Source organism: Salvelinus alpinus, chromosome 13 (genome assembly GCF_045679555.1).
Source record: "Salvelinus alpinus chromosome 13, SLU_Salpinus.1, whole genome shotgun sequence".
Classification (NCBI taxonomy): Eukaryota; Metazoa; Chordata; class Actinopteri; order Salmoniformes; family Salmonidae; genus Salvelinus; species Salvelinus alpinus.
Window position 1 is genome coordinate 55676119 of NC_092098.1, and position 12087 is coordinate 55688205.

At 42.3% G+C, this 12087-nt stretch overlaps 1 protein-coding gene across 2 annotated transcripts; it reads right to left on the reverse strand.

Annotated features, from left to right (window-relative positions):
- Window positions 1-728: 728 nt before the first annotated feature.
- On the reverse strand, window positions 729-12087 carry LOC139537954 (nicotinamide N-methyltransferase). Of its 2 annotated transcripts, none has more exons than XM_071339866.1 (4): window positions 11951-12087; window positions 9346-9552; window positions 1736-1943; window positions 729-1220 (listed from the first exon to the last, which is right to left on the reverse strand). In XM_071339866.1, exons 1-4 carry the CDS (start codon window positions 11976-11978, stop codon window positions 797-799), a joined length of 867 nt encoding a protein of 288 aa, XP_071195967.1. In that variant the 5' UTR covers window positions 11979-12087; the 3' UTR covers window positions 729-796. The 2 variants fall into 2 exon arrangements, with proteins under 2 accessions (XP_071195967.1, XP_071195968.1); XM_071339867.1 differs by lacking the exon at window positions 11951-12087 and adding an exon at window positions 11382-11471.

Consider the following 12087-nt stretch of genomic DNA (forward strand, 5'->3'; position numbering starts at 1 on the left):
CCTAGTTTTCGCATTCTCAAACCTGCTATTTAGGATGGTTATTAGGACAAGGCTCCTGTCTCAGTGTAGGAGTGCTAATCTAGGATCAGGTCCCACCCTGCCTGTCAAATCTTATTCATTATGATCTAAAATGCAAAGCTGATCCTAGATCAGCCATGAGACCAGGGATCTAACACAATGGGGGCAACTTCAGGGGGGAGAGAGAGAGAGAGAGAGAGAGAGAGAGACTGCTATTTTTAATCTGGAGAACACGAATAGCAGGAGGGAAATAAATCATAGTGTTCCCTCCACCGTCACATGATCCTCCTGATTTGTTTTAATCAAAGTGGTGTCTGTGGTCATCTACCGGACATTTATGTCTGAGAGGAAACAGACCATTAGGGACTGAGTGTGGCAGGCTATTCCCTATATGTAGTTCACTAATTTTGGCCAGAGCCCATTTGGGATGCAGGGTGAATGTTTTTGCCTGACATCCTCTGTTGCATGTCTGTTTCTTGTGTCCATTTCTAAATTGGGTTTGGAAAGAAATGAGAGATAATAATAATTTAAATAATTATATGTATAATTATACTAATCCTTTCCAAACACAACCACAGCGTGGTACATAGAACAAAAACACTGGTCATAGTTCTTACATAAACATACAAGCGGTTAAATGTTAGCACAGACAGACAGACTGGTTGGCTCCAGGCTATTCTAAAGATGTGTCAAATGAAAATCAAACCAGATACTGTTGCAAAACAAACAATCTGAGTTTTATTTATTATGAATGATTAATCCGTTCGTTAATGACTGATCAGTGTTTGATGGCGATGAGATGGTAGGAGGCCGCGTAGTCACACTTGTGGTTGCTGTCCCGGGCCTCAGCCTGCTGCAGCGTGAACTCCTCCACAGACAGTCCCAGCTTCGACAGCGTCTCAGTGATGAACTCCTCGCTCAGGTTGACACAGTCAAACCTCTGCTCTCCCACCGTGTAGTAGGTCTCATCCAGGTCCCCGATCAGGACCAGGACCCCTCCAGACCTCAGCAGGTCCACCATGGAGGACAGCGAGCGGCGGTAGGACTCGCGGTCCTTACACGCCGCTTCCAGGCACAGCGAGGATATGACGCAGTCCGCCGGTGGAACCGTGACAGGGTGGAACGGGTTCTCCAGGCAGATGTTGCACTTTAGAACCTGTTTAACTCTCTGACGGAGAATGTCTGTGATGATCGCTGGGGTTCTGGTGAGAGCAAGAGACAGAAGGAGAATGTGGTTTTGTTTTTAAGTAAATACAATACAGTGATTACAAGAAAGAAATGAAGCGAAAAGAAGGATGACTACATTTACAAAACATTTTTTAACCATAGTTGAAACCGTACAAGCTCACTTCTAACCCGTATATGCACTGTAAAAATACAGTAAGTTTTACAGTAAGTTTCTTTGGAATGTATGGTAACATACTGTACCTTTTTTTTACAGTAACTTTCAGGTAACCAGGTGCTAGTAAGTTAGTGTAAAAAAACAACAGGATTACTGTACCTTTTTTTACAGTAACTTTCAGGTAACCAGGTGCCAGTAAGTTAGTGTAAAAAAACAACAGGATTACTGTACCTTTTTTTACAGTAACTTTCAGGTAACCAGGTGCCAGTAACTTAGTATAAAAAAAAAACAGGATTACTGTACTTTTTTTTACAGTAACTTTCAGGTAACCAGGTGCCACTAAGTTAGTGTAAAAAAACAACAGGATTACCGTACCTTTTCTTCTCCAGATCACAGACATACTGTAGGTGAGCGTTCCAGTCGAAACATCCCTCCTCTGCTTTCAGCCACCTCTCAATCTCCTTCCTGTTGCTGTCCACGTAGTCCGACACCACAATCTCATCATAGTACTCACAGGCACTGATCAACGTGTGGATGGTTGGCCCTGTACCCACCTCTATCAGCCTCTGGCCCCTGTACTTCCCTGAGGAGAAGAACAACACAGTTGGTATTTATTTAAATGTCCATTAGGTAGCCTAGTGGTTAGAGCGTTGGACTAATAACCGAAAGGTTAGAAGTTCGAATCCCCGAACCGACAAGGTAAAAATCTGTCGTTCTGCCCCTGAACAAGGCAGCGAACCCACTGTTTCTAGGCCGTCATTGAAAATAAGAATTTGTTATTAACTGACTCGTCTGGTTAAATAAAGGTAAACATTTTTTTTACATACAGTGCATTCGGAAAGTATTCAGACCCCTTCCCATTTTGTTACATTACAGCTTTATTCTAAAATTGATAAAATACAAACATTTCCTCATCAATCTACACACAATACCACATAAATACAGGTGAATACAGGTTTTTAGACATTTTTGCAAATTTATAAACAAACAGAAAAAGAAATACCTGATTTGTGTTTGTATTTATTATTAAGGCAGTTTATTAAAAATTTCAAACATTACAACACATTCACAGATTTCACAACACACTGTGTGCCCTCAGGCCCCTACTCCACCACTACCACATATCTACAGTACTAAATCCATGTGTATGTTTTGTGCGTTTGTTATTGTGTGTGTGTGTGTGTCTGTCTGTGCCAATGTTTGTGTTGCTTCACAGTTCCCACTGTTCCATAAGTTGTTTTTTGAATCTATTTTTTTATATCAAATTTGACTGCTTGCGTCAGTTACTTGATGTGGAATAGAGTTCCATGTAGTCATGGCTCTAATCCTCCCATAGTCTGTTCTGTACTTGGGGACTGTGAAGAGACCTCTGGTGGCATGTCTTGTGGGGTATGCATGGGTGTCCGAGCTGTGTGCCAGTAGTTTAGACAGACAGCTCGGTTCATTCAACATGTCAATACCTCTCATAAATACAAGTAGTGATGAAGTCAATCTCTCCTCCACTTTCAGCCAGGAGAGATTGACATGCATATTATTAATATTAGCTCTCTGTGTACATCCAAGGGCCAGCCGTGCTGCCCTGTTCTGAGACAATTGCAATTTTCTAAGTCCTTTTTTGTGGCACCTGACCACACGACTGAACAGTAGTCTAGGGCCTGTAGGACCTGCCTTTTGATAGTGTTGTTAAGAAGGCTGAGCATCGCTTTATTAAAGACATACTTCTTCTCATCTTAGCTACTACTGCATCAGTATGTTGTGACCATGACAGTTTACAATCAAGGGTTACTCTCCAAGCAGTTTAGTCACCTCAACTTGCTCAATTTCCACATGATTTATTACAACATTTAGTTGAGGTTTAGGGTTTAGTGAGTGTTTTGTTCCAAATATAATGCTTTTAGTTTTAGAAATATTTAGGGCTAACTTATTCCTTGCCACCCACTCTGAAACTAACTGCAGCGCTTTAAGTGTTGCAGTCATTTCAGTCGCTGTGGTAGCTGACGTGTTGAGTCATCTGCATACATACACTCTGGCTTTACTCAAAGTTAGTGGCATGTCATCAGTAAAAAAAAAAAAAAAGCAAGAGGCCTAAACAGCTACCCTGGGGAATACCTGATTCTAACTGGATTATATTTGAGAAGCTTCCATTACTATTCTTGGGTAGTGGAATTACTTTAGCTTCCCTCCAGGCCTGAGGGTGTAGGAGTAACATGAGACACATGGATAACATATAAAGGTATAAGATAGGTGAACAGTAAAATAACATACATGTCAGACAGAGAGGCGCCTAAAGCAATTGGACACTAGGCATATAGTCTGACCATTCCATTACGTACATACATGTCAGACAGAGAGGCGCCTAAGGCAATTGGACACACTAAGGATAGGGGAGACTAGAACAAAGAGTGCATTGATTTAGTGGTGAAGGGAAGGGGCATGGGGTCTGTTGACACACTGGGATAGAGGGTCCGGCCACCATTATAAACTAATTGAAAGCAGATGGTGGTGAATGACTTCATAAGGGATGGACAATTCTATGTGGGTATAAATATAAAGGACTGGACTTCTGAGAGGGTGTGTTCCGCGGACATTCCAGTTGGCTATACAATTGTAATAAAAAGCATGTTTGATTTTACGAGTTCTTGAAAGCTTTATATTTGAACTGATTTTCCACGACAAGGGCACACTCTCTCTAGTAGGCTTAAATTGAAGATGTGGCAGTATCATCTGCTGTTATCCTCAGTAATTTTCCATCCAGATTGTCAGACCCCGGTGGCTTGTCATTTTTGATAGGCAACATTAATTTTTTCACTTCTTCCACACTGACTTTACGGAATTAAAAAGTACAATTATTGTCTTTCATAATTTAGTCAGATATACTTGGATGTGTAGTGTCAGCGTTTGTTGCTGGCATGTCATCCCTAAGTTTGCTAATCTTGCCAATGAAAAAGTCATTAACTTCTTAGAACTAGGGGGCGACATTTTCACTTTTGGATGAATTGGTGCCCAAATTGAACGGCCTCGTACTCTGTCCTAGATCATATGATATGCATATTAATATTACTATTAAATAGAAAACACTCTGAAGTTTCTAAAACTGTTTGAATTATATCTGTGAGTAAAACAGAACTCATATGGCAGGCAAACTTCCAAACAGGAAGTGAAAATTATGAAATGGGTCGCTGTGAAAGGCATCGCCTATTCAATTCTCCTATATTTATGGATCTGTATGCACTTCATACGCCTTCCACTAGATGTCAACAGGCAGTAGAATGTGGAATGAAGTGTCTAGCCTTCTGTGGGACCGGATGGGACTCGTTGGAGTGAGAGGTCAGCCATATTGGTAGTACAACGGTTTGTCATATCGTTGTCTGCAATGCGTTAGGTAGACACAAAGAAATGCTCCGTCTGGGACGTTATTGGATATATTTGTGAAGAACATCCTAAAGATGGATTATCAACTAAGTTTGACCAGTTTATTCGACTATTATTATGACTTTTTGAATTTTTCGTTCATGCGTAAAATCTTCATGGACACGTGAGCTCCACCATGCTAGCCAAAGTTGCTTGATGTGGGACCAGAGCAGTGACTGGTAGTGACTGGTCAGGCATATTGCCAGTTCTTGGCCACGCACACTACGCATGTGATGTCCTTCCTTGCTATCGGATATATAGATATGAAGAAATGCTCCGTTTGGGACGTTTTTGGATATATATGATAAAAACATCCTGAAGATTGATTCTCAACTGAGTTTGACCAGTTTATTCAATTTGTAATATCATTTTTTGAAGTTTTCGTTCATTAGCGTAAATTTGGATGGACATGTGAACTACACATGCTAGCCAAAGTTGCTAATTCGACAGAAGTAATGGACATTATAAAACAAAACAACGATTTATTGTGGAACTAGGATTCCTGGCACTGCATTCTGATGAAAGATCATCAAAGGTAAGGGAATATTTATGATGTAATTTCGTATTTCTGTTGACTCCAACATGGCGGAGAATGGCTGAACGCCGTCTCAGATTATTGCATGCTGTGCTTTTTACTAAAGTTATTTTTTAAATATAACACAGCGGTTGCATTAAGAACCAGTGTATCTTTAATTATATGTTAAACATGTATCTTTATCAAAGTTTTATGATGAGTATTTCTGTATTTCACGTGGCTATCTGTAAATACTCTCGCTATTTTGGAGCCATTTCTGAACATGGCGCCAATGTAAAATAACGATTTCTGGCTATAAATATGCACATTATCGAACAAAACATAAATGTATTGTATAACATGATGTCATAAGACTGTCATCTGATGAAGTTGTTCAAAGGTTAGTGATTAATTTTATCTCTATTTGTGGGTTTTGTGAAAGCTATCTTTGCTATGAAAAAATGACTGTGTTTTTTGGGATATGGTGGTGAGCTAACATAAATATATGTTGTGTTTTCGCTGTAAAACATTTTAAAAACCGGACATGTTGGCTGGATTCACAAGATGTTTATCTTTCATTTTCTGTATTGGACTTGTGATTTCATTAAATTATATTATATTATATCCCTGTGGCGCTAGGCTAGGCTATGCTAGTCAGCGTTTCTGATGACAATGATCCCGGATCCGGGATGGGTGGTTCAGAGAGGTTTTAAAGTAGTTGGCAATATCAGTGGGTTTTGTAATAAATGAGCCGTCTGATTCAATGAATGATGGAGCTGAGTTGGCTATATTTTCCCAACATTTAATTTAAGGTGCCCCAAAGCTTTTTACTATCATTCTTTACATAATTTATCTTTGTTTCATAGTGTAGTTTATTTTCATTTAGTTTAGTCACATGATTTCTTAGTTTGCCAATCAGTTGGGCTGCCAGACTTAATTACCATACCTTTTGCCTCATCCCTCTCAACCATACAATTTTTCAATTCCTCATCAATCCAAGGGGATTCGACAGTTTTTACATAAGTATTCAGACCCTTTGCTATGAGACTGTACATTGAGCTCCGGTACATCCTGTTTCCATTCATCATCCTTGAGATGTTTCTACAACTTGATTGGAGTCCACCTGTGGTAAATTCAATTGATTGGACATGATTTGGAAAGGCACACACCTGTCTATAAAAGGTCCCACAGTTGACAGTTGGAACGTCAGAGCAAAAACCAAGCCATGAAGTCAAAGGAATTTTTATTTTTTTATTTCACCTTTATTTAACCAGGTAGGCTAGTTGAGAACAAGTTCTCATTTGCAACTGCGACCTGGCCAAGATAAAGCATAGCAGTGTGAACAGACAACAACACAGAGTTACACATGGAGTAAACTATAAACAAGTCAATAACATAGTAGGAAAAAAAAGAAAAAAAGAGAATCGATATACAATGTGTGCAAAAGGCATGAGGAGGTAGGCAATAAATAGGCCATAGGAGCGAATAATTACAATTTAGCAGATTAACACTGGAGTGATAAATCATCAGATGATCATGTGCAAGTAGAGATACTGGTGTGCAAAAGAGCAGAAAAGTAAATAAATAAAAGCAGTATGGGGGGTGAGGTAGGTAAATTGGGTGGGCTATATACCGATGGACTATGTACAGCTGCAGCGATCGGTTAGCTGCTCAGATAGCAGATGTTTAAAGTTGTTGAGGGAGATAAAAGTCTCCAACTTCAGAGATTTTTGCAATTCGTTCCAGTCGCAGGCAGCAGAGAACTGTAAGGAAAGGCGGCCAAATGAGGTTTTGGCTTTAGGGATGATCAGTGAGATACACCTGCTGGAGCGCGTGCTACGGGTGGGTGTTGCCATCGTGACCAGTGAACTGAGATAAGGCGGCACTTTACCTAGCATAGCCTTGTAGATGACCTGGAGCCAGTGGGTCTGACGACGAACATGTAGCGAGGGCCAGCCGACTAGAGCATACAAGTTGCAGTGGTGGGTGGTATAAGGTGCTTTAGTAACAAAACGGATGGCACTGTGATAAACTGCATCCAGTTTGCTGAGTAGAGTATTGGAAGCTGTTTTGTAGATGACATCGCCGAAGTCGAGGATCGGTAGGATAGTCAGTTTTAATAGGGTAAGTTTGGCGGCGTGAGTGAAGGAGGCTTTGTTGCGAAATAGAAAGCCGACTCTAGATTTGATTTTGGATTGGAGATGTTTGATATGAGTCTGGAAGGAGAGTTTGCAGTCTAGCCAGACACCTAGGTACTTATAGATGTCCACATATTCTAGGTCGGAACCGTCCAGGGTGGTGATGCTAGTCGGGCGTGCGGGTGCAGGCAGCGAACGGTTGAAAAGCATGCATTTGGTTTTACTAGCGTTTAAGAGCAGTTGGAGGCCACAGAAGGAGTGTTGTATGGCATTGAAGCTCGTTTGAACGTTAGATAGCACAGTGTCCAAGGAAGGGCCAGAAGTATACAGAATGGTGTCGTCTGCGTAGAGGTGGATCAGGGAATCGCCCGCAGCAAGAGCAACATCATTGATATATACAGAGAAAAGAGTCGGCCCGAGAATTGAACCCTGTGGTACCCCCATAGAGACTGCCAGAGGACCGGACAACATGCCCTCCGATTTGACACACTGAACTCTGTCTGCAGTTGGTGAACCAGGCAAGGCAGTCATTAGAAAAACCGAGGCTACTGAGTCTGCCGATAAGAATATGGTGATTGACAGAGTCGAAAGCCTTGGCCAGGTTGATGAAGACGGCTGCACAGTACTGTCTTTTATCGATGGCGGTTATGATATCGTTTAGTACCTTGAGCGTGGCTGAGGTGCACCCGTGACCGGCTCGGAAACCAGACTGCACAGCGGAGAAGGTACGGTGGGATTCGAGATGGTCAGTGATCTGTTTGTTGACTTGGCTTTCGAAGACCTTAGATAGGCAGGGCAGGATGGATATAGGTCTGTAACAGTTTGGGTCCAGGGTGTCTCCCCCTTTGAAGAGGGGGATGACCGCGGCAGCTTTCCAATCCTTGGGGATCTCAGATGATACGAAGGAGAGGTTGAACAGGCTGGTAATAGGGGGCGCGACAATGGCGGCGGACAGTTTCAGAAATAGAGGGTCCAGATTGTTAAGCCCAGCTGATTTGTATGGGTCCAGGTTTTGCAGCTCTTTCAGAACATCTGCTATCTGGATTTGGGTAAAGTAGAAGCTGGGGAGGCTTGGGCGAGTAGCAGCGAGGGGGACGGAGCTGTTGGCAAAGGTTGGAGTAGCCAGGAGGAAGGCATGGCCAGGCGTTGAGAAATGCTTGTTGAAGTTTTCGATTATCACGGATTTATTGGTGGTGACCGTGTTATCTAGCCTCAGTGCAGTGGACAGCTGGGAGGAGGTGCTCTTGTTCTCCATGGACTTTACAGTGTCCCAGAACTTTTTGGAGTTAGAGCTACAGGATGCAAATTTCTGCTTGAAAAAGCTGGCCTTTGCTTTCCTGACTGACTGCGTGTATTGGTTCCTGACTTCCCTGAACAGTTGCATATCGTGGTGACTCTTCGATGCTATTGCAGTTCGCCACAGGATGTTTTTGTGCTGGTCGAGGGCAGTCAGGTCTGGAGTGAACCAAGGGCTATATCTGTTCTTAGTTGTGCATTTTTTGAACGGAGCATGCTTGTCTAAGATGGTGAGGAAATAACTTTTAAAGAATGACCAGGCATCCTCAACTGACGGGATGAGGTCAATATCCTTCCAGGATACCCGGGCCAGGTCGATTGGAAAGACCTGCTCGCAGAAGTGTTTTAGGGAGCGTTTGACAGTGATGAGGGGTGGTCGTTTGACCGGGGACCCATAGCGGATACAGGCAATGAGGCAGTGATCGCTGAGATCCTGATTGAAGACAGCAGAGGTGTATTTGGAGGGCAAGTTGGTCAGGATAATGTCTATTAGGGTGCCCATGTTTACGGATTTAGGGTTGTACCTGGTGGGTTCCTTGATGATTTGTGTGAGATTGAGGGCATCTAGCTTAGATTGTACTATTGGAATCAATGACACAGAGTGTCCAAGTGTTCCTGTTGTCTACCTGTTGAGAAGGTCTTGCTGAGCTGACTGAGGACGAAACAAACGAAGCGGCTGTTGTCTTTCTGGCCCGGGACAGCAGCAAACTGGTAGCAGTAGTTGAAGTAGGTCTTTGGGTCAAACTTGGCCTGGTGGCTCTCTCCCATGGTGGTCTGGTGGTGGTGTGGTGGCTGTTCAGGTGTGTGACTCAGGATGGTGGTGGGAGAGGTGCCTGTGAGAGAGAGGGAAAACAATAGGTTAGATAGTGTGTACTACAGCCCTTTGTGTACCAGTCTGTAGTATTACAGACCTATAGTTACAGACTGATATCTTACCAGTCTGTAGTATTACAGACCTATAGCCACAGACTGATATCTGACCAGTCTGTAGTATTACAGACCTATAGTCACAGACTGATATCTGACCAGTCTGTAGTATTACAGACCTATAGTCACAGACTGATATCTGACCAGTCTGTAGTATTACAGACCTTTAGTCACAGACTGATATCTGACCAGTCTCTGTAGAGTAGTATTAGATCTCATTGGCTGTTTCTAATGGAAAGCCACATGTCGTCTTGGACCTGTCAGACAGACACTCTTGTAAAGACATCACTTCAGAGAAACAGAAAGTTGACTGTGTGAAAGCAGGGTAAATATACTGCCACCTCCTGGGCCGGAGTTTGAATATCACCAAAAAATTATGTTATACTGCCACCTCCTGGGCCGGAGTTTGAATATCACCAAAATAATTATGTTATACTGCCACCTCCTGGGCCGGAGTTTGAATATCACCCAAAATAATTATGTTATACTGCCACCTCCTGGGCCGGAGTTTGAATATCACCCAAAAAATTATGTTATACTGCCGCCTCCTGGGCCGGAGTTTGAATATCACCCCAAAAATGATGTTCAACTGCCGCCTCCTGGGCCGGAGTTTGAATATCACCCAAAAAATGATGTTATACTGCCGCCTCCTGGGCCGGAGTTTGAATATTACCAAAAAATGATGTTATTCTGCCACCTCCTGGGCCGGAGTTTGAATATTACCAAAAAATGATGTTATTCTGCCACCTCCTGGGCCGGAGTTTGCAACCGAAGACAACTTTTTGAATAAACTACTTTGACGGACACTTTCTCCTCCCCGACACCAATCAACATACGTCGAATACTTAACTCTAGCCAAATACAACAGTTTCATTTCATCGAAATAGCCATGATAAAGTTATTTAAAGTGGTAATCAGCAGTTAAAACAATAACAACGTGATCTCACCACCGATGTTTCGGTATAAAGCTGGGGGATGGGGCTGAATAAATGTAACTACTCTCAAATTCAAAGACACAGCGATGGATGCAAGGACTGACCATCCGTTATATTAAATGGATGTTTGTAATGTTTTCTAGTTTTGACCAAATTTTCGAGGCTATACAGTGTTTGTTTACAAAGCATTGTCGTAGAAAACAAGGTTATATTTTAGGTTGTGATGGGGTACAACAGTTGAGCTAAGCTCATAAGCCATTTCTAAGTTATATTTAGGCAATAAGGCACGATGTGGTATGGTATATGACCAATATACCACGGCTAAGGGCTGTTCTTATCCGTGGTATATTCACCATATATCACAAACCCCAGAGGTGCCTTATTGCTGTTATAAACTGGATACCAATGTATTACAGCAGTAACAATACATGTTTTGTCATACCCGTGATATATGGTCTGATATACACCACGGCTGTCAGCCAATCAGCATTCAGTGCTCGACCCACCCAGTTTATAATCTTCAATAATCAAATTGGTACATATCATTAATTTATAAGTCAGAAAAAATGGATGTAGGGAACTGCTGATTAGCCCTCGGGAGATTGTCTCTGTCAGACCTGGTGAGTGTACAGTATTCACCCCTGTTGGTCACGAGAGTGTAGGGAGTGGTATCAACAATGTAAACATGCAGAGAGATAAGTGATGCCAACAGTATGAAAACAGGCACAATAGGACAGACAGATAGCATAGTTCTACTGTGTATTACATGACAGAAACCCCATACTGGCCCACTGACAGACCTTCTCAACTCCGTGCAGTGATTCGTTGACACTACTGCTCATTTTAATGCGTCCAGGACCTTTATTATAGGTGGGATTTCTTGCTCCGTGTTGACCGCGCAATGCAGCGAGCTAAAGGGTAAGGGGATATATTAATAAACTCCAGCTGTCCGGCTACAGAATGTATTTTGGGGAGTTCTGTAGAAACAACAGCAGGGCTGCGCCCGACTATTTTCATTCGCTTCACCGGCTACAGAAATAAATCATTTAGTAATGATTTTATAAATGTAAGAAAAAGTTAAACTACCGATAGGAAACTTTGAAACGAGGCAAGTGCAGATTGATTGCGGACTGTAGCCTAACTCTCCAAATGTCAGACAGCAGTGCTGTTTCAGGAAGCGCAACACCACATGCCACGGTTACATGTAGTCATTTTTTTAAAGATCACATTTACAAGAGAGAAGACATTGAACAAAATAGTTAACCGCTCAAAGTAATAGTACTATAGTAGTTCATAGTAACAAATGTTTAAATTCAATACTGTGGCATGTCGGAGGACAGCATGAGAGACGGAGTGACGGAGTACTTACAGGTGGATCCGATGTGCTTGCGTGACATCCAAGAAGACTCCTGTGACTACACCCTTTTTGAAAACCGGCTGAACTGGAGTAACACCGTGTGTGTGTGTGTGTGTGTTTGCCAGATCAGCACGAGAACATGTAAAAAC

Excerpts from the sequence above, each read along its gene's own strand:
- LOC139537954 (XM_071339866.1), bottom strand. The coding sequence starts at position 11,978 with ATGTCACGCAAGCACATCGGATCCACCT. Across the intron at positions 1,944-9,345 it reads CAGCAAGACCTTCTCAACAG|GGAAGTACAGGGGCCAGAGG; the intron begins GTAGACAACAGG and ends TCTTCTCCTCAG. Across the intron at positions 1,221-1,735 it reads TGTGATCTGGAGAAGAAAAG|AACCCCAGCGATCATCACAG; the intron begins GTACGGTAATCC and ends TGCTCTCACCAG.